Source organism: Aedes aegypti, unplaced genomic scaffold, assembly GCF_002204515.2.
Source record: "Aedes aegypti strain LVP_AGWG unplaced genomic scaffold, AaegL5.0 Primary Assembly AGWG_AaegL5_hic_scaff_759_PBJ_arrow, whole genome shotgun sequence".
NCBI lineage: Eukaryota > Metazoa > Arthropoda > Insecta > Diptera > Culicidae > Aedes > Aedes aegypti.
In genome coordinates this window covers 5,916-28,913 of record NW_018736447.1, presented here as the reverse complement: position 1 = coordinate 28,913, position 22,998 = coordinate 5,916, and the positions used below count along the sequence as shown (strand labels likewise).

Below are 22,998 nucleotides of genomic sequence, written 5' to 3'. Positions count from 1 at the left end.
TGGCCCACAGGTGCAGAAAGCACCCCCTCCTGTATGGGAGAATCCTGAACCCAGTGCCCCCGGCACTCCCCCTTCGACGACGGCTCCATGTACACACCGGAGCAAATGTTGGAGTACACCAGGAACTTGTTCCAACGGCTGCGCGCCTGCCGTTCCAAGTCGGAACAGATTGACACAGCCAACTCGGTGGTATTTGCCTTCCCTTTCAAAATATGGCTCGACTGCCGAGCCTCCAGCTCAAACTCATCGAGACCGTGGGAGTAGAAGTGCAAACTTCTGATGGCCCGATCACCATCATCGCTGCAAACTACTCAACGCAAGCGAACCACAACGATGGGTCGGCAACGGCCCCACGGCAGGACATCACCAAGCAAACTCGGCGGCGCGGGCGGTACATCATCGCTGGCGACCTCAACGCGAAGCCTGGGAGAACCCCCGAAGAACCCGAAACGGAGTAATCCTGCAGCAAGGCATGGAGGAAGGTGATGCTCCCAGATGCTCCCACCCAGTTGAGCAGATACGCGGCCCATGCCATTATCGACCTGTTCATCACCAACGTGGTGAACATTTCCCAACCGATCGTCTACCAAGAGCTCAGCTCGGACCACTATCCGGTGGTGGCCGAAGTTAGGTCCTCGGTCAACCGGCATCTCACGACTCGGCGCAACTATCATCGTGTCAACTGGGACCAGTTCAGGCAGTGTGTCGACACCTACGTCGACTACGAGGTGCGACCCGAGACATCTGATGACATCGATCGGCAGCTGCAGGCCATCGAAGATGCGATCTCCCAGGCCAGAGAATGGCACGTGCCGGCATAGACTTACTAAAGATTTGATCCAACTTTGTAATACCACACGCAGGCAGCACTAGCGAACTGTGCTACCTGCCCTTAAATCAAGTCAATCGGATGAACAAAATTATCAAGACCAGAATGTTGGACCTCAGAAATATTTTTTTTTTTCTAATAAGATCCACGCTCTTCCGCGCTAAAGTCGTCCCCATCAGGAAATTTTTATATGATCTTTCGACCAAAGCACACAATTGCTCTTTTATTTTTTTAAGAAAGTAAGAAGTATGCTTTGGGGCCTTACTTAGCCGAGTGGTTAGAGTCCGCGGACTCTGTGGGTTCCTACAAAGCAAAGCCATGCTGAAGGTGTCTGGGTTCGATTCCCGGTCGGTCCAGGATCTTTTCGTAATGGAAATTTCCTTGACTTCCTTGGGCATAGAGTACCATCGTACCTGCCACACGATGTACGAATGCAAAAATGGCAACTTTGACAAAGAATGCTCTCAGTTAATAACTGTGGAAGTGCTCATAAGAACACTAAGCTGAGAAGCAGGCTTTGTCCCAGTGAGGTCGTAATGCCAAGAAGAAGAAGAAGTGTTTTCAGATTTTATTGACCGGGATGTCTCATTAGAACTTAGACTATCCGAGCAGATGAAGAAGGGGTCTGCGGAGGTGTTTGAGGTCATCCCCGAAGCGAAGTTGATTGCTGCCAGCTCAGCAATATAAAGCGTACAAGGTTCCTGAAGTTTTCGGTAGCGGAATCATTCCTTGACCGTTTCTTGTTCTATCCTATTTGTACAGTACTTATGATCAGCGTACCAGCCATTGTGCACAGCGTACAACCCAAAGCTACATAATCAGTAGATCATTGCGGAAAAAATATAAAAATCAAATAAGTGTGTATAATGTAGCCCATCGAAAGTTTATCAATATATATACATTTAAAGTTTCACTTCTTATGGGTTGGTATGCACCTGAAAGGTAAAGTGCTAAAGTAAAATTTCTCCTTATGCCAAAGTAATTTAGACAGCGGAATAATTGAGCGGCACATTTTTACGTACGAAAAAGTGACAGCTCTATATCATTTGCACAGCAGGCGTTACCGACATTATGAAATCAGCTCTACTTAACTGCAGCGTACAGCTCAAGTAATTCCGGTAGTGGAATCATTCCTAGACCGTTTCTTGTCCTATCCTTTTGTACAGTACTTATGATCACCGTACCAGCCGATTGCCTTGTAGACTATAACTTTCGACATTTTTAAATTTCAGAGAAATTGCAAGAAACTGTTTTTTTTTGTGTTCATAATAAAAATTCTAATTGTTCAAAAATTATTAATTTAATTCAACACTAATCCATGTAGGTTATGCATAACTGTGGAGCGATTGCTTCACGCATCCGCAACCAATACTCTCACCATCTAACGAGCATATTATCGCGCATCATCACCCGGTGGATTCGTACATTGACGTTGCGTGTTGTCGTCGTTTGTTCTCGTTCTCGGTCCGGACCGGACCCGAAGGAATGCCCGCCGCCCGATCTTCGCACGGAGCCGACCTCGGATGGCTCATGCGACCCCGTTACTGTTCGGGGTTGGAATATTGATTCGACCGAAGTCCCGTAGTGGGAGCGAAATATTTCGGATGTCTCCGACCGGGTTGATGTCGTCTGCTGGATCGCGATCAGTCTTCACCGGGAGCATTCGTGGAAGATCGCGCACTGCGCAACAAACGAACGGCGCTCGACGATTGCGCCGCCAACAGGCCACTAAACTTTGGTTCCGCAACTACCAAGCAGCCATGGGTCGATAGAAGCGAACGCACTCTATCGTGTACGATCAAGAAGTGCCGGTGGTGGTGATCATCGATTTAGTTGATCTTCGCGTGCCGTACGCGTGCATGACCTACCAGAACAAATTAGCGGTTGTAATCCGCTCTAGAAATTAAGTAATATGTTTTAAAATAGCCAGGAGTTCAGCCCCAGGGGTGGGTGGACAAACAGTTGAAACTCAGTCGCGCATCCCTCACCACAATCGAGTGAGTCAAGTGAAAATGAGTCAACTGTGGTAACGGGGAGCGATGCGCGAAAGGGGTAGTTTGATGCCCGAGGGCAAATTGTGCGATATTCGGCTCGAATGGCAAACGAAAACTGCAGCTTAAGCGGGTCTTGGTGAAGCGTGGTGCGCAAGCGCAAGTCACATTGCGCAAGACAGACCAATCGATTTTTTGACTCACGCCGGGTAGGAGCGCATGACTGTGAGAAGGAGAAGAGCAAGCAAAGTCAAAGCAAGTTGCGCAGAGTGCTGTTCCCATGTTCGCATAGGCGACGTAAACACCAGCACTATCGTTGTTGGGGAAATGCGTTTTTGTGTTCCCGGTTTAATTCTTGTATCTGGTAAATAACAATTCCAATGAAATTATCTGTTCATTTGCTGAAAATTGAAATTCAAGTTAAGTTAATTGAAAGTTCATTGAAAAGCACAAGCATTCTGAACTGCTAATATTTTCAATAATAATACTTAACACGCCAAATATCGTGATAGGCAAAACGTGGGTTCAAGAAATCCTTAGATTCATGATCGATCAGACGAATTTTGCTAGAGATACAGCATGGTAAAGTTGGTTGGAAGGTTTAGTCTTAGATTTTGTCGACCATATAACGTTTCTGTCTCATAATACTCTAGGAGAAAACTGAACACCGCTAAATACATAAAATTCACTCAGAAACAAAATTGAAAATCTGTTCACGCTGGGAAGTGTTTAGTAACTTGAATATTTAGTTCCAATTTTTTTTTCTATCACAATAATCTGCACACACTTTTATTGAAACGGTATTTGGAGTGTTAACCTAGTTTTACCAAACTAGGATAATAGTGCTAAGTACTTTACACAGAACACATAGATATAAGAAATCAATGTCATGTTGAAATTATACTAATAAACGGTTACCATGTTGATCTAACTTCCTAACATGCTCCATATTTGAAACTAACGACATTAAATAGTGGTTGGTTAGCCCTCTACTGCCAGCATCATTTTTCAACAACAAGGAAATGTTTAATTTGTTTTTCAATATTTTTGCAACATTTTTACAAGTTCTCAAAAAACTCTTCTATCTTAGAAATTTACGTCGATTTTAAATATTGGTTATCTGGAACCGGAGATATGCCGAACTTCCTTGGGGGACCAACGCGTAGCCATTAGCCACGTAAATATCCCAGGCTTCAGATTTTTTTCTCTTGTTCGAATATTCGCTTTTCGAAACAATACTTTGATAAGCGTCTGTTGTTAAAAATTGTCGCAATTTGGTGCAACCGTCTTTGAGGAATGTGCATTTAAATTTTTGGTACCACCCTGTCGGTATTAGAATCTAGAAAACTTCAGAAAAACATCATATTGTAATGTTGAGATTCCTTGGAAACAAATCAACCGATTTGCATGATTTTTTTCAAGTATGCTTCATATTGCCTGACATTGTTAAGCCCATGTTTAAGTTTTATTTTATAAAGGGTGCAGAGTAGGCACTTCCATGATTCACTTTGGTATGGGGGGTTTTTCTCGGCCGAACTGTCTGAAACTTTGCACAAAGAAGCCCTTTAGTACGACGCATATTGTGGCCACAGAAGATTTTGATGGTATTCAAATAATTTCAAACCTGTTTTTTATTTAATGGATCATTGAAGGTAGTTTTTGCCAGTGCTCACCGCATCAAAACAAAGGCGCCACTGTATATGCGATTTAACATTGTGACAGCATTGCTGTTCTGTCAAACACACAAGGCTACGGTGGCGCTATCTATGCTTTCCATAGCGGCAGTTTTGGTTATTTTAATGATCCATTACATGAAAAATTAAAAAAATAAAAAACAAAATTTAATTAAAAATTTGACATTTTTAAAAGTACCGTAAAAACTTGAATTTTAATTATTGCTTAAAATCAGTAATCAGAAGAGGCTTCAAAAAAAAATAAAATAAAAGAGGATAGGGATGTTCAAAAATAAAAATCAAAAACCAAAATTCATAGATTTGCGAATGAAAACAAATCATTGCCCAAAACGTGTTTAGAACGGTTTTAGATAACTGAAAATGATATATAGATCGAAAATAAAAAAATTGGGTATTAGAGGGTTAATATTTATGATAATTATAAAGAAATGAAGCTGCTGGTAAAGGGGTTAAGGATTAATCGCCACTGTTGAATGTGTGAGATTGATTTAGTTTATTTTCGAATGAATTGTAGGTTTTGCATGCTTATCTCTTTGATGTCTCCTAGCGGTATCTTTTTCTCGATTTCCATGTTGATCTGAGTGAAGCGAGAGTACTGATTCCATTAAGTGGAATACAAAGGGTATAACGATGCGATATTTCAAAGCAACTTTGTAGAGAGCTGTCTGTACAGTCGATTGGAGTTGTTCGTTGACAGCGGTTGCATTAGTCTACTATCTGTTGAAAAGTACTGACAATCAGTACTGTTCGCATTCATCTCCGTACTATTAGTTTCGTTTGGAGTCTTGGATTTTCGCCGCTTAAACAGGAATTCATAGTTCATAAGGAATAAGTTCAGCTCAAAAGTTCGTGCTGTGTTCGGCAAAGTCTGATTCTCAGTAGGTGAGTAAAAGATATCTCTTCCCATTGTTTCACATAATCTTTAGGATTGTGAATTTGATACAAATTTCACATCAATTATTTATTTTATATTTCTATGAGTGTAAATTGTGGGAACTTATGAAACTGACAGGGCCTTCCTTAGCCGTGTAGTTAAAGTCCGTGGCTACAAAGCAAAGCCATGCTGAAGGTGTCTGGGTTCAAATCCCGATCGATCCAGGATCTTTTCGTAATGGAAATTTTCTTGACTTCCCAGGGCATAGAGTATAATCGTACCTGTCACGCGATATACGGATGCAAAAATGGCAACTTTGGCAAAGAAAGCTCCCAGTTAATTACTGTGGAAGTGCTCATAAAAAGCTGAGAAGCAAGCTCTGTCCCAATGACGACGTAATGCCGAGAAGAAGAAGAAGAAGAAGAAGAAGAAGAAGAAGAAGAAGAAGAAGAAGAAGAAGAAGAAGAAGAAGAAGAAGAAGAAGAATGACACTGTTTGCGTATTTTGTATAGCGATAACTTCATATCTTGATGGTCTCGAGCCAACTTTATGTAAGAGTCTTCTTCCTCTTATTTCTGGAGTTATGACCCTGCTGGAAGATAACTTGTTTTTTAGAACATTTTATTAGCACATCCAAAGTTATTGAACAAGAGTTTCAATTTCCCAGGAGACCATTTCCTACATTGCTGAACAGCTACGCGTTTGTCGCAACGAATATTTAGAAGCTCAACTGTATCACTTGTAAAGATTATCTGTATGTAATTCCGTACAATAATTCCAACCGCACAATATATTTTATCGAAATCTTTTTATTAGCAGAGAACGATTTGAACGTAATGTGTGGCATCACTTAAGCTTCTAGTGGAACATAAATACTTTTTCAATTATGCCTGTTCGATGTTCTACGCTCGCTAGCAATCTTATGTAAAAACTGAGACACTGAACAAGAACTTCACACAATAAACGATGCAATTATTCAATTTTCAGTTTTCAAGATCCATTCCAGAATGGTTGAAGTGTGTAGATATTGATTGAACGTATTTTGGCTAAGTACTACGCAGAAAATCAAAGCCGAACAAAATATACGTGATCATTCCTCTATTTGAAAGTATTGTGGCTGGAATGAATCTATAATTTTAAAAAGGTGATGTAGGTGAATTGTCAAATAAAAGCTTTTCTTATTTCTAAAAATGTAGTATTCTTAATAAACATGTTTTTTGTACTAGCATATTATCAAAATTAGAAATCAGTACGTTGCCTTGTTTTATCGAAAAGTGTCAAAACATTCGTACCCTTTTTGTTGAGGGGTTGCGAATGGAATGCTACTAACTACACAGTAATAAGAAGTTTGGTCATACGAGGATATATAACCAGTAGTGTCTCGTATTTCTTCATCACATTAAGAGGTATAATTATTTAACAGAGTTATGGAATGGTCGCAGCATAAATAAACTCACGACAAACATTTTGAGATTAGGGAGAGAAACAACGTATTTATTCAGTTTGATTATACATTGGACTGAGAGAAACGCCAAAAACAAAACATACCAATATAGCGCATTGGCTTAGAATGAAAGTAGGGCCAAAAGGCAGCAGGGTTGTACACTCTTTCGTTTAACTTTTGTGCAAAATGATATACAGAATGCGCTAGTGTGGAAACTTCACCGGTGTCAAAATCATCGATTGGTTCCGCCTGGCGTAATATCGCTGATATTTTTTTTAAACAATATTTATTCATCTTCCAGCAATTTTTCTGGAATTCATACAGTGACACCTCCAAGTATCATCAGCATCCGTGGAATCCTGTAGGAATTCCTGCAGGAATTCGTACATGGATTCCACCACAAATTTCTACAGGAATACATCTGAAGATTGCTTAACAAAGTCCTCCTACAGAATTTTATCAAAGTTCTTCCGATGTGTCCGACGTGTGTTTCCACCAGGAATTCCTCCAAGAATTTTCATGGAACTCCTCCCAGAATTATCCGGGCATTTCCTCCAGAAAATTCTCCGGAGGTTTGCACCAGGAATTGTTCCGGGGATTGCACCAGAAATTCCACAGGAATTTTTTTCCAAGATTTCCACCAAGAGCTCCTCCGGAAATTTTTTCCAGGAATTTTTCAGGGGATTTCCAATATCAATTCCTCTGGGGATTTCGTCCAAGAATTCATTAGTAAATTCCTTCGGAGTTTTTTTTTTCAGTAGATTTATTCGGAGATTTCCTTCAGGTATTTCTCTGGGGATTTTCACCTGGAATATCTCCAGAGATTCCCTCCAGGAATTCCTTCGGGAATTTTCTCTGGGCATTTCTAATATGAGAATTCGAGAATTTCCTTCAGAGACTTCCTCAGAACCAGTGCTGGGAATGGTAATAGTAGTAGGCTTGAATTTCGAGAAATTCACGTGGCTCTTCCCAGTACGGTAGTTCAAAAACGTAAATCTCATCAAATAGCCTACGTTGGGTGCATGAATTTTTCAAGATTTTTCCCAACCCTCCATGGATTCCTTCGGGGATATCCCCCTAGAACTCTCAGTAGATTTTCAATAGCTTTTTTTCCGAGGATTTTGTCCAATATTTCCTCTGAGGATTTTTTCCATGCAATAGGGTCCTAAAGGCCTGTCCCAATTTTAATGCCAAACGCTTAAGTTTTGGCCAAAAACACATGTTTACTCAATTTTTTAATGTTTTTCTTTTGTTTAAGTCCAAAAAACATTTTTTTAGATTTTGTCACAATTCTTGACTTAAACTCAAATTTTGGGTGTATTTTGCTTTCCGTGTCCCTTGCGAAATGTCAGATTGGAACAACCCCAGTGTTAAAACTAAAAGCCCTGTGGTGTTTTTGTCGATTAAGTGAACGTCAAACATGATCAAAAGTGTCAAGGTTCATTAATGGACCCAATAGGGTAACGACTGTTTATTTCGTTCTTAAACGCTAACAGTTGGCACCAGCGGCAAAAAGTACATACAACAACCTTTCGAACATTCAGCTTCTTTCACTGGCCGCCGAGCGACGACACTGTTGTTTGTATTCCTCCCACTGATCGCGCTACGCCGGATTCTCAAATTACTCAAACTTTCAACACAAGCGCATGGAAGAATGATAGTCGGAGAACTGTCAAAACGTATGGAAAATAATGAAAAACGTAAATTACTTGTAATTAGGAAACTGGATCAAAAAAGTTGTGATTAGAAATCAAATGTAAAGCAAATACATAACTTTTTGTGTTTAGTTCATCTTCCGAGGTGCTTTCTTTGCTTCAGGGTTTCGTTTTTACTACCACTGAAAAAGAGCCATCTATTGCCTTTTCAGTTTTGAATATCGCCCTATTTTTAAATTAAAGTTTAAATATGATTTAGCCGTTATTTGAGCGGGAAAAATTGCTAAAATAGTTGCAGTTACATGCTATTTCGTGTCATTAAATAAAAACAAGATTTCATTAAACATTTTAGGACCCAATTCTCCGGGGTTTCCCTCAAGAACTCCTCCAGAGATTTTCTTCAGGGATTCTTTCGGGGATTTCCTCCGGAGATCATTTCCAAGAATTCTTTCAGAGATTTCCCCCAGAAAACCTTTGAGGATTCTCTTCAAGAATTCCTCCGGGGATTTCGTTCAGAAATTCTTTCGGGGTTTTCCTCCAGAAATTTCTCCAGGGTTTTTCTCCAGAAATTCCTTCGCTGATGATTTCAGTAAATTAATCCTGAGTTTTCCTCCAGGAATTTCGCTGAGGATTTACACCAGGGGATTTTCCTTCGATTCATCCGGGGAAATCCTCAAGCACTCCTCTGGGGATTTTTGCCTTCGGAGATTTCAAGGATTTCTACGGAGAACTCCTCTGGGGATTTTCCCCAGGAATTTCTCAGGAGATTTCCAACAGCAATTCTTTCAAGGATTTCTTCCAGAAATTTCCCTGGGAATTTAATTTAGAAATTCCTGTGGAATTTCCCCCGTGGATTTCCTCCAGGAATTCCTCTGGGGATTCCTCTAGGAATTTAAAAAATTTCTCCGAAGCTATTCCCCAGGAACTCCTCCGGGCATTATTTCCAGGAATTCCTCAGGGGAATTCAAATAGCAAAACCTCCTGGGATTTCGTCCAGGATTTAATCTGGGGATTTCGTCCAGAATTATTCCGGGGATCTCGTCCAGGAAATCTTCTGGGTGTTTCATTGAAAAATTGCTCTGGAAATTTTCCCAGAAATTCCTTAGAGAATTTTTGTTTCAGATTCCCTCCAGGAATTTCTCCGAGAATTTCCTCCACGAATTCTTTCGTGGATTTACTTCAGGAACTCATCCGAGGATTTAATTAAGAAATTCCTCCGGGAATTTGCTCCAGAAATTCCTACCAGGTTTTTTTTTCCTGAGAATGTATCGAAAAATTTCTTCCAGGAATTTCTTCGGGGATTTCATCCAGAAATATACCCCAAGAACTCTTATGGGGAGTCCTACAGAAATTTCTCTAAGTATTCTCTGAGGATTTGCACCAGGAATTTCTCCGAAGATTACCTCCAGGCATTTCCTTAAGATATTTTTCAGAAATTCTTCCGGGGAGTTCCTTCAGAAATTGCTTTGGGGATTTCCTCCAGGAATTCCTCCGAGAATTTTTCCAGGAATTAATCCGGAGTTCTCCTCCAGGAATGTCTTCGGGGATTTCTCCCAGGAACTTCTCTAGAAGTTTATTTTTCTTTGGCGATTTGCTATTCTGCTTCCTCCGGGGATTTTTCCAATGAATTTCCCCCGGAGTTTTCTCCAAAAATTCCTCCGGGAATTTTTTTTCCAAAATATTCTCCGGAGATTTCTCCCAAGAACTCCTCCAGGGATTTCATCCAGGAATCCCTCAGGAGATTTTAAATAGTAATTCTTCCGGGGATTTCCTCCAGATTTTCCTGCTGAGATTTCGTCCAGGAATTACTTCGAGAATTATCTCCAGGATTTCATCCAGTGATTCTTCTGGAGATTTCTAGGATTCATCCGAGGATATCCCCACAAAATTCTTTCTTCGGATTTTCGCCAGGAATTCCTTAGGGGAATTCCAATAGCAGTTTCTCCGGGGGTTTCTTTGAAAAAATCCTCCGGGTATTTTCTCCAGAAATTTCCTTGAGCGTTTTTTTTAGAGAATTTATTCGGAGATTTCCTCTAGGAATTCCTCGGGGGATTTGCACCATTAATTACTCCGGAGATGTCTTCAGAATTTCTTCGTAGTTCCTCCAGCTAATCCTGGATCACAGTTCTGCAAGAATTCTTTCAGAGTTGACATATAAATTCCAATGGATTTCCCTCAGGAATTCTTTCGGAATACTTGCCGAGAATTCCTTCAGAGCTCCATCGCAAATTTCTTCAAAGTTTGCCTGAGAATTCTATAGTAGTTACTACTGGAATTTTTTCAAAGCTCCACCGGGAACTCCTATGGGGGTTTTCCATAGATTCTCAAGGAGTTCTTTCAGTGTTTTTTTTCTGAAATTCCTCGCATTTCCTCCATGAATTTTTCGAAGCTGCTCTAGGAATTCCTTTAGAGATCCTCCGGGATATTCTCCAGAGTTGCTTCGGGGTTTTACTTCCTTTAGGAATTTCTCTAAAAAATATTCTGCAGTTCCTCCAACAATTGCTTTGGAGGCCCTCCAAGAATTTCTTCAGAGATCCTCATGGAATTTCTTTGAAGTTCCTCCGGGAGTTCCTTCAGATTTCGTTCGGGTATTCTTTTGGAAATTAATCAGGAAATCCTTCGGATTTCCTCTATACAGTAATACCTCCATGAGTCGATGTTCCATGACTCGATATCGAACCATACTAAAAACCATACTAATGGAACCATACTAAAAACAAAATGTCATGGTTACTATGATGGTCCCTATAAGCAGGTTTGCAAAGGATTGCTGTTCCATTACTCGATATTTCCATGAGTCGATGGTCCCTTCAATATCGATTCATGGAGGTTTCACTGTATTTCCTCCTGAAATTTGTTTTCGGAATTTCTACAGGAATTCTGAGAGATCTACAGGAAATCTGGAAATCTTACGAAGTTCTACTACGAATTCTCCTAGAGTTTCTTCGGAAAAATCTCTACATTTCTTCCGGGAAACCCTCCAGAGCTTACCAAAAACTTTTTCAAGAGTTTCACCGTGCATTCCTCTAGACGTTCTTCGGTAATTCCTCTAGAGTTCCTCGTGTAATTCCTCGAAAGTTATTCTAGCGATTTTTTAAGTTCTTCTCCGGGGATTTCAATATGAAATTCTTCCAAGCATTTTCTTTTCTGGATTTCCACCAAGAACTGCTCCGGGGACTTCCTCCAGGAATTCTTTTGAGGATTTCGTCCAGGAATTACTCCTGGAATTTTGTAAGAAAATTCCTTCGACATTTCCTGCCGAATTCCTTTGGGGGCTCCAGGAATTCCTCCGAAAATATCCCCCAAGAACACCTCCGGGAATTTTCTTCAAGAATTCCTCAGGGAAGTAGGGTTCTAAAGCCCTGTCCTAATTTAAGTACCGAACGCTTAAGTTTAGACCAGAAACACATGTTTACTAGATTTTTAAATGATTTTCGTTGGTTGAGGCCCAAAAAACATTTTTTTCGGGTTTTGGGAATCTGTCGCACCTCTTGGTTGAAACACAAATGTTGGGTATATTTTGTTTTCCGTGTCCCTCCCGAAACGTCATATAGGAACAACCCCAGTGTTAAGGGGAAAGTATCCGTGATTGATTTCCGAATTTTCAAAAGCAGTTTTTTCGTTCAAAATCAAGGAAATTAAATTTAAATTTAAAATGTGTTTACTGTATTCTACTCCCACCGCAATACAGTGAACACATTTTTATCGAATAATTTTTAGTTTTGTACAGAAAAACTGCTTTTAAAGTTTCGATGATGACGATGATTACGATGACGGAGCGTTGATCGTTAAAACTAGCAGCTCTGCGCCATTTTTGTCGATAAAGTGAACGTCAAACATGATCAGCAGTGACAAGGTTCATATTTGGAACCATATTTAAAATTAAAGTTTAAATATGTTATAGCCGTTATTTGAGCTGGAACAATTGCTTAAGTAGTTGCAAGAACATGCTCTTTCGTATTAAATAAAAACAAGAATTCGTTAAACATTTTAGGACCCGATTCCAGTAGCAATATCTACTGGGATTTCGCTCAGGACTGCAATTGGAACTCCTTCGGAGCCCCGCCACATCTCCTCCGGAAATTTCTTTCGAGTTCATCCAGGTACTCCTTCAAAGTTCCTTCAGGAATTCCTTAGAAGCTCCACCGGAAATTCCTCAGAAGTTCATTCCAAAATTCATCCGGATATTCTCCAGACTTTTTTCCGGAGTTCCTTCAGGAATTTCCCTGCGAGTTACTCCAAGAATACCATGGCAGTTCCACCAGGAATTCTACCGGAATTCGTCCAGAAATCCCGCCAGGTGTTCCTCCAGGAATGGTCCTAGGAATTTTCCAGGATCCCCTCGGGAATTATCTAAGATTTCTCCCGGGAGTTCCTCCATAAATTCCTCCAGGAGATCCTCCAAGATTTTTTCAGGATTCCGTTTCCAGGGGTTCCTCAAAAATTCTTATCGGGAGTTCCATCAAGAATTCCTAAGTCCATCTCCTTGGTCATAATTCCTCTAGACATTGTTCGATAAATTCCACCAGAAATTCCACTACGCAGAGATGAATACGAATTTCGCTTTTTCCAAGCATCACCAACATGTTTGATTTGTTGATCACGTTCGAAAAAGATCCAAAAAATACAATAACCGGTGCATGCGTGTTGGTCTAATAAATTTTGACAGGTCCATTTTTGGAATACATTTGAACCAAAATATGAACCACCGGTGTAGTTTGCCTTTAGCTTGTTCCAAAAAATAGACTAGAAAACTGGTACAAAATAAAATTGGAACATCATTTGCAACACCGGTACAAGCCCCAATTTCTAACATGGTCCAAAAATATGAACCAAACCAGTGATTTGGATTACCCGTGAACTTGCCCTTATGCTCAGACAAACAGACATAACAATTTTATCGTACAGCAAAATAACACTTAATTCTAATATTTGGTAGTTTGCCACCTCCCACTCGTGACACTCGGATCGCTTTTGTTCAAGTCTGACGTTTGCGCACTACCGCCACCTAGTTTCCGTATAGAGAAAATCTGTATTTTTAGCATTGGGCGTTAATATTCGAGGTACTATGTTTTAAATTTTTACCTATTATGTCTACTTGTTTTAATTATGAATCGTGGTTTACGGCCAACCAGCCGAGTGGAAGTTTTAACAACTACCGAAAAGCTAAACATTACATATAATTTGCAATTGGATTAGATGGACAAATTGATGTGAAGATTTGCGAAAAAGTTACACGTCTTCTCAGTGAGAATCGAACTCACGACTCCCCGATCTCTAGTTGGGGCGCGTTAACCACTACGAGCAACGGACTCATGTTCCGTAACCGGTCGTTTGAGAACGTCGCGACCCATTGGAAGCCCACACAATAGAAACCTCAGCCAGCGCAGTTGCTGGCTAGTGTAGTGTGCTATTCCTATATCTAAAAAACAATGCGCTCTCGGGCTAGGCATTGGATATATATAGAAAGCGTTGTGTTTGGATGGGCATCTAATTCTTCCGAAAGAGGTGCACTTTGCGAAAGAGGACCACGTGATTATTGAGCTGAAATCGAATTCAGGTTAACTTCTGCGTTCATGAGTCCTCTCACGGCGTAGTGGTTAACGCGCCCCAACTAGAGATCGGGGAGTCGTGAGTTCGATTCTCACTGAGAAGACGTGTAACTTTTTCGCAAATCTTCACATCAATTTGTCCATCTAATCCAATTGCAAATTATATGTAATGTTTAGCTTTTCGGTAGCTATTATGTCTGTTTGTCTGTGTCTCATGTTCATAGTGGTCATTTTGATAATTTCAGTGATTCGTTTTTCAATTAAAGGACTAATATACGATATGTATTGATTTTATTCCCAGAACCAACATGTCCAGCCCGAAAAATGCATCTATCACTGTCAACCAAATCATCACGATCAACAATGATCGTGCCCGAATGGACATTGCGTGCATCATCGACACAAATCACGACGAGCGAAAGCTTGCTCTCGAAGAGCTTATACTAGCATGCACCCAGGAAGGTGCCAATCTACGAGTGCTGGAATTTGAAAAACTGGACTTTGACGAACTCGAAACGCTGGACAACTTCTACAACGCAGATGTGGCCGTGGTGGATCTTAGCGTGCAGTCTCATCAAAGCTCCTTGAGCTACCACCTGGGTGTTAGGGAAAGTTTTAAAATGAAAGAGAATATTGTGATGTTTAATGATGTGGCAGGTGAAGAGGCCACGCAGAGGATAAGGAATTCATGCGTCAATTATGTGTTCATGCCCTATCGGGTACTTGAGGAAACAACATGTGTGATAACTGCTGCCAAATACGTGGAAAACTTAGATAAGAAATACTCAGATACCCGACTGCTAAGCAGTCTCCGCATCGTGTTCCAAAATGTAAAAGTTCCAAGCAAAGCACATAAACAAGAAAAGTTCCTGGCCGATTTGAGAGCTTTGAGGGACCAATACGCCGAAAACATTGAAAACTTACAGCACAACCTAAAACTTATGAGGGATCACTTGAATGACCCTCAGTTACTCTCCAGAGAAATTGTCCATACGTTTATGTTATCATTAAGGGATGCGCAATATTACGATTTAATGATAGACTTAGTGGATGATTTCAAAAACGTTGCCGATAAACAGGACTACGTAACTACAAATAATATGATTTATATGTATGCGTTTGCGTTAAACCGAAGAAACAACGAAGGAGATAGAGAAAAGGCGTTGAATAGCTGCATGAAAGCCTTGGAGAAGAAAGAGAATCATTTTCCGGATATGCTTTGTCTGTGTGGAAGAATCTACAAAGATATTTTCGTGGAATCCGATCGAACCGACATGGAATCCTTGACTAAATCCATCGAGTGGTACAAAAAAAGTTTCACCATTCTTCCCAACCTTTATGCTGGCGTCAACCTAGCAACATTATTGATAATTCAGGGCAAAGACATTTTGGACCCTACATTACAGCAAATTCAAATAGTCTTGAGCAACCAAATCGGGAAGGAAGGGGCGCTTTCGTCCGTCGAAGATTATTGGAATGTTGCGACGTACTTTGAGATTTCCGTATTGACAGGAAGCTATGCCAAAGCAATTCAAGCGGCTGAACGTATGTTCAGACTGAAACCTCCACAGTGGTACCTCAAGTCAACCATCCGGAATATAACATTGATTAAGTGCTCTCAACGAAAAAAAATACAAAAGCCGATCACAATCGAACGGCAGATTTTCCACTTTTGGATGACCTTTTTCGTTGACATTATTAACGTTCAACCGTCCTGTTCCTTCCGTTTTCCTATACTGATCCAAGAATCGCCAGAAATCTTACTTCCTTCGTTCGTCTCAATCAACATGGATGAAGAACAGAAATCGATTGCCATTGACAGTATTTGTCTACAGCACGAGAAGAACAAATGCCAAAAAATTCACAAGTTCAAATTTTTGGCCAACCGAATCAAGGCGGTGAGCTTGTACACACGAGATCCACGATGTGCATCCCTGTACGTACAGCAAAACTCGGATGACTTCCAAATGCTCTTCCCAACGGTGCAATGCAGACAGCGGTTCTACGAACTTATTCTACTGGTGACTGCTGATCAAAACTCAGGATTCGTAGATTTATCCAGAAACATAATCAATAACGATGTAATGTATGAATACGAATTTGATGATGATGGTAATAGAATTATACTAGGACAAGGATCTCACGGAAAAGTGTTTTCCGCGTGGAATCTTAAAACGCGAATGAAGATCGCGGTGAAAGAAGTTCCAGAAAACTTTGGACAACAGGTGCAACTACTGCACGAAGAAATTAATCTACATTCTCAGTTACATCACCGAAACATAGTACACTACTTGGGATCGATATCGGAGAACAACCACTTCAAAATTTTTATGGAACAAGTCCCAGGAGGGTCTTTATCCTGATTACTACGTACGAAATGGGGAGCACTCAAGAACGAGGAAAAGTCCATTGCGTTCTACTCGACTCAGATTTTGGAAGGGCTGAATTATCTTCATAAGCAGCAAGTCGTGCACCGCGATATCAAGGGAAGCAATGTGCTGGTCAACACGTACAGTGGCGTTGTCAAAATCACAGACTTTGGCACGTCTAAACGCTTGGCCGTAATCAACCCGGTGGCAGACACATTTGTTGGTACTATACGGTACATGGCTCCGGAGGTGATCAAAGGGGATATGGGTAAAAATCGGGGATATGGGTCAGCGGCGGATATTTGGTCCTTCGGATGCACCGTTATTGAGATGGCCACAGCTGAACCACCGTTTATACAGATTGATAAATCTGAAGTTATCATTTACCAGGTGGGGAGCGGGAAGATACATCCGGAAATTCCAACGGAACTATCACCCACTGCAACGAGCTTCATCATGCGGTGCTTTCAAGTGGACGATGCTGAACGAGCAACCGCTGAGGAGCTTTTGAAGGATCCATTTCTGTCTCAATATGTACAGTGAAGAATAGGTATCGAACCCCGAACCTATTGTAATATTAACAAGTGTTCTATAACATGCATCAATAACATTGCAATCGTTATTTAACATTATGTATTAGGAAGCCATGCATTTTTTTTAATCCTTTTTCAGTATCATTCCAAACATTTCATTTATCTCTTATTTCTAGGTGTTCTGTGATAGAAAACACTATCATTCTAATTTGGTAAAACAGAATTAAGCATTAACATTTTGATAGCAACATATTACATTTCATTTGCCGTAGCAGTTCATAATTTTTACATGTTAGTTGATATCACCTGCCTGCTTATAAAAGAAAAAAAACCTCTTTTAATTAACTTAACCTAACTTAACCTAGATATGAAATGCATTATTCGTGGCAATAGAAGATTGCACCGATTTCGTCTAAAATAATTAAAACCGTCTAAAATTATTATTCGATATTTGTTCCAATGTTTCAACATTGGATGTTCTATATAACTCATTACAATACAGAGTCAGAATTAGGGCGAATGTGAAGACTAATACATTCTCAGTAAAATCGATTTGAAGTTTAGCGGATGTAATTTTAATTCTATATTATGTTTCCGATCGATTTAAACGCATGATGCATTTTTGTAGGATCCATTACAGTATAACTTAGGTAGCAAAACATTTAATTTATTTACATATTATGAAAAACATGTTAAAATAATTAAAAATCTATCATGCGCCATTCACCAAATATTTGAGCTGTGTCGCCCCTCGGTTTTTCGTCTTCTTCAGTTTGACAACAGCGATTGCGCCTTTTGACCTCATCCTTCTGGTTTGACTATCATCAGCTTCGCCGTTCTGCTACGCTCTCTCACACGAACCTTTATCACTATCGCCCTTCTGCACACTCAGTTTGAAATGCGCCCTGCTTCCACACTCAATCTCAAATGCGCCCGGTTACCGCAGGGAGAGAAGATAGGCGAAATTGACATCAGAGTTCGAATCGAAAGAGAATATCAAATGCGCCTTTATGTTTTTCTTACTTATTTCGTGAAAAAAGTTATTTTTAAGGAACAGATGTGCATTATATGATTAAAATTTATCAAATAAACTGTTAGATGAATAAAACTCAGTTTGTTTACATTTGTCAGTTATGCCGTTTTCCTGGTACTGTATTGATTAGTACTATACCAAGGAGGAAGCTTCAGAATCATTTTCAAAATTTCATATTGAATCCTCTGCAGAGCTTTCTTCCTGGTAATACAATTGCTGATCCATATTGGTACAACATGCAACATGGCTGGCCTGAAAATTTGTATGAGATCAAAAGCTTGTTCTTAAGACAAAGTTTCCATTTTTGTTGTTAATAAGTGGACATAGACATTTTATATATTTGTGACATTTGGGATTCAACCTCAATGTGATTTTTGAAAATTAAATTTTTTTTCTAGCATTAGCCCTAGATACTCAACTTCATCTGACCAATTCGTTGGAACCCCTCTCATCGTGACAACATGTCTACTTGAAGGTTTCAAATAAAGAGCTTTTGGTTTATATGGGAATATTATAAGTTAAGTTTTAGAAGCATTAGGAGAAATCTTCCATTTTTGAAAGTATGAAGAAAAATATTCAAACTTTTTTTGCAATCGACTACAGATGACATACAGGCTTCGTCATTTGGCGGAGAGGCCTGTGTCATCCGCAAACAAGGATTTTTGACATCCCTGAGGTAACTCAGGTAAGTCAGATGTGAAAATATTTTATAATATTGGTCCCACAACACCAGCTCTTAAAGGAAGTCTTTCAGACTTGGAGTTCGGATAATTAACCTGAAGTGTACGATTTGACAGTTCACTATGAATTATTTAAACAATGTATGTTGGAAAATTATTATTTATTATTTTTGTTGGCCTTTATGCCAACACTGTCGAGTGCTTTTTCTCCAGAAGCGCAAGACCAGTAGAACAGCCTTCAGATTTGTTGGAACGGATCAAATTTATTACACGTAAAAGTTGATGAGTGATCGAATGTCCATGTGATTGAATTTTCGTTGATGTGGGCCATCATTCTGTTCAAAATAACCTTTTCAAAAAGTTTACTGATGGAGGACAGTAAACTGATTGGACGATAGCTAGAAGCTTCTGCAGGATTTTTGTCTGGTTTTAAAATTGGAACAACCTTAGCATTTTTCCATTTGTCAGGAAAGTATGCTAATTGAAACATTTGTTAAATATATCAACTAAAATGATAAGCTACTTTCTGGAAGTTTCTTGATGAGAATGTAGAAAATTCCATCATCGCCAAGAGCTTTCATATTTTTGATTTTTTTTAATATTATGGAATATGAAATATGGATTGTTTGGGTAAATTTTTAAAAGAATCTTCGCAGGATGCAGGAATCAGTGGGGCATTATTTATTTATTTAGTTGGTGTTACATCAATTAATTTGATAAAATCTCGTTAACGATGTTACGCAAATTTACTCGGTCCATGGCTGTTTCTCTCCAACTTCGATTTTGGCCCACGTTCTCCAGATCTTGTTGCACCTGATCAAGCCACCTCGCTTGCTGTGCTCCCCGCCTTCTTGTGCCAACCGGATTTGACGCGAACACCATCTTTGCAAGATTGTTGTCCGGTAGTCTTGCAAACATGCTCTGCCCAGCGTACCCTTCCGGCTTTCGCAACCTTCTGGATACTGCCCAGACAACCAAAATGTATGTATAACGAAATCACCTGGAGGCTTTATATGTGCATAATTCACTTATTAAGATGCCGCGAAAAGGCCTTCTACGTACAAAAGTGGAGGCGATATGCGTGCATATATTATGTGATGAATAATAACATACATACAATGCGAGTGTATAAATATTCTACCGAACCAACCTGTGATCTTATGCGACTAAACTTATGATAACAAATGTTGATTTGACAGCTGCTACGGATTGATGCAACTTAGTTTGTACGAGTGTAAGAGACGAAGCAAAATGTATAAATGAACTCAGAAAAGAAGTGTTTTTATGCGAGTAAACTCATCAAACTGACGAGTTTATCCACGATGTTTTGCGGGTTTGATGTAATTAGTATAAATAAACGAGTTGTAACGTGAACTTTCATGCGATTTCTAGTTCTAGTCTAGTCAAGCCAAGCGTGACAAGCCTTACAAAAATCTCGGAGGAACTCATACCTACAAAAACGTGACAAAGGGGGGGAGGGGGTCCAAAAAGTTATAATTTAGCGTGACATAATTTGCGTATCATCCCCTTGTTAGGTTGTTATTATTTGAGGTTGTTCATAAAAGTTCGTGCCAACTAGCCGACTGATGTGAATGAAAGTAAATATTGAAGCGAAATCAGCTTGAAAGTATAAGAAATGAAATGCAAAGCCTTTAATTGTGTACGGAGCAGTAAATCGCATCCGGATAATCATTTGGGCTTGTTTCATATATTTCATAACGCTTAAATTTGCCATTTCGGACACCCACCCACCCCCTCGAGACGCTTTTTGTATTGATATTCTATAATTTTTGTATGAGCCGCAACAACGTTAGAACACCCACCCACCCCCTAAAGGCTGGTTTGCTACTGACAAGAAAAAGGAATCGCCTATCTCGATGCGTGGAAAATTTCTTCCCAGAAATGGTCCAGAAAATCACATTTTTCTGATCGCAGTACGCAGTTTGAGAAGAAATGTCATTTCAAATGGGGCTCTCTGTAGGAAATATCTTGACCCACTCAATCAAGGAATTTCTTTACTTTTCTTGAGCGAAACAGCATACCTAGCTTAAAGCCTGATTCGCTGCTGACAAGTAATTTCTCGGCCTATCTTGATGCATGGGAAATTTCTGCAAGGAAACGATAAAGAAAGTTCATTTTTCTGATCGCAGTACGCAGTTGAAAAGAAATGTCAGTTCAAACAGGAGTCGCTGTAGAAATTTCTGCAAGGAATCAGCGAGAAATTCCTTTGGCGATTCCTGTTCAGCAAGCAAATCAGGCTTAAAGCGTTATGAAATTTGTGAATGGGCCCTTTATATCGAAAGAGCCGAAAGTGCTAATGAAATAGTGTACCGTCTTCCATAGAAATGGCAACACTGTTTTAGCGTAACACGCAGGGGTGGAAAATTTACAATTGGTCTCATGGATGAAAAGAAGAAACAACTAAAGAAGCCATTTGTCCGATCTTAGATTTTAACGTTGCATGACCCAAAAAAAACCTGAAGATCCCACGTGCATATTTTTTTACCTGTGCTTGGTCGGTAAAGAAGACGATGATATTTTTCTCATCAAATATTTTTCTGAAGGGTACATTTTTGACAGTATTTCTCTCTCTCCCTCCCGTTCAACGTCAAAAACAAAGTTTGCATAAAAAACACGCCGCCTTCCAGAGTGAACACAAATCGAATGTGATCGCGTGTGCTTTCTTTCGCGAATTTCGCTGATTTTTACTTCTTCAACGTAATTTGAACATCAATTAAGTGTGATGAAATTGTATCACAGTTTCTATTCCAGCTCTTTTTCCTCGGTCATGGCCTCTGGAGCTGCTGCAGCTTGCCGCCACATCGCGTTCGCTGAAAGTCTTCGTCGGAAACCTGCCCTGGACGGTCGGACACCGGGAGTTGCGTAACTACTTCGGCCAGTTCGGAAAAATCAGCTGGGCTCAGGTCATCTTCGATCGGCGCACCGGCCTTTCCAAGGGGTACGGTTTCGTGGCGTTCCAGAAGCGAACGGCGCTGGAAAATTTGGACAAGAAGCAGAAGCATGTGCTAGAGCAGTCGCCGATTTTCTACCAGCAGTCGGATTAGTGCGAATTGTTGGAAGTTCGAACATTAGACTTAAGGGGATTATAATTTAGTTGTTTGAGTAGAAGAGGAAGAATTGTTAGTGCACGAAATGTCCGATTTGGAAGACGAAATTGATGTGCTGGGGGAGGAGTTTGCGAGGGCGGCCAAATTTATCGAACGAAGCCATGATCAGTTCGAGCAGAAGGACCTGCTGAAGTTCTACGGATTCTATAAGCAAGCCACCAGTGGGAAGTGTAATGTATCGAAACCCGGAATCTTCAATATTTCCGGGCGCGCCAAATGGTCGGCATGGAACGAACTGGGGGATATGACCAAAGAGTTAGCCATGAAAGGGTACATTCGGCACCTGAACGGTTTGAAACCGCAGTGGGATCAAAGCGACGACAGTGGTGATGGCTTTAAACCGAAGGAAGCTTCCTGGGTGTCAGTATCGACCTTTGCCCAAGAAGAAGACGTTCTTGGAGCAGATGAGAAGACCGTTATCGACTTCATCAAGGAAGGAAATGTGGAAGAAGTGAGGAAAGCAGTGACCAGCAACGAAATCGAACCCATTGTCAACGAACTGGATGACGAAGGTCTGGGCTTGATTCATTGGGCTGCCGATCGAGGAAACGTGGATATTCTGCGGCTGATCATTCAAGTGCCTGCGGTGGATATCAATCTACAGGATGCTGGTGGACAAACGGCACTGCATTATGCTTCGAGCTGTGGGAATCATAATTGCGTTAAGTTGCTGGTAGATTCCGGAGCAGATAAAACCGTGCAGGATGACGAAGGAGAAATGTGTTTGGATGTTGCTTTTGGGTGACTCCCAATCTTTTCCTCACCATTAATCTACATACAATTCCGTATTGATTGTGAGATGCAAGGTATTCTATCGGTCTCGCAGCAACAATTATTACAAACTAACATTCTTTCCCAAATCCTGACTGACTGTAAGGACTTGGCCGGCCGTTATTAATCAACAATATGAGAGCTTTCACTCGAGTATTAACCGAAACTCCATCCCTTATTCATTTCGAATGAAGTCAATTCTTACGCATACAAACCATGCTATGCTATTGCTATCTAGATTTAACACTATATTCATCCATAAAGTCGTAACGGAAAAGGTTAAACATTTCTCAAAAGGTAATAAAAGCATTATTTTTTAAACTTTTTTTTCTTATCTTCATAATTCCATATTTTCCGCTATATGCCTGTTGTTTTTAAAAACATAAATCAAAAACTAAATTGAATATTTTATTTTGTAAAATCATTGGGTTAAAAAAACCCTTTA

At 40.2% G+C, this 22,998-nt stretch overlaps 1 protein-coding gene and 1 pseudogene across 1 annotated transcript; both read left to right on the top strand.

Annotated features, from left to right (window-relative positions):
- Positions 1–5,205: 5,205 nt before the first annotated feature.
- Positions 5,206–17,113, top strand: LOC110681365 (annotated as a pseudogene).
- A 4,142-nt stretch (positions 17,114–21,255) lies between these two features.
- LOC110681364 (acyl-CoA-binding domain-containing protein 6-like) lies at positions 21,256–22,527 on the top strand. Its single transcript, XM_021857111.1, has 2 exons — positions 21,256–21,372; positions 21,427–22,527. The coding sequence occupies exon 2, from the start codon at positions 21,808–21,810 to the stop codon at positions 22,525–22,527; it is 720 nt and encodes a 239-aa protein (XP_021712803.1). The 5' UTR covers positions 21,256–21,372; positions 21,427–21,807.
- The last annotated feature ends 471 nt before the right edge of the window (positions 22,528–22,998 follow it).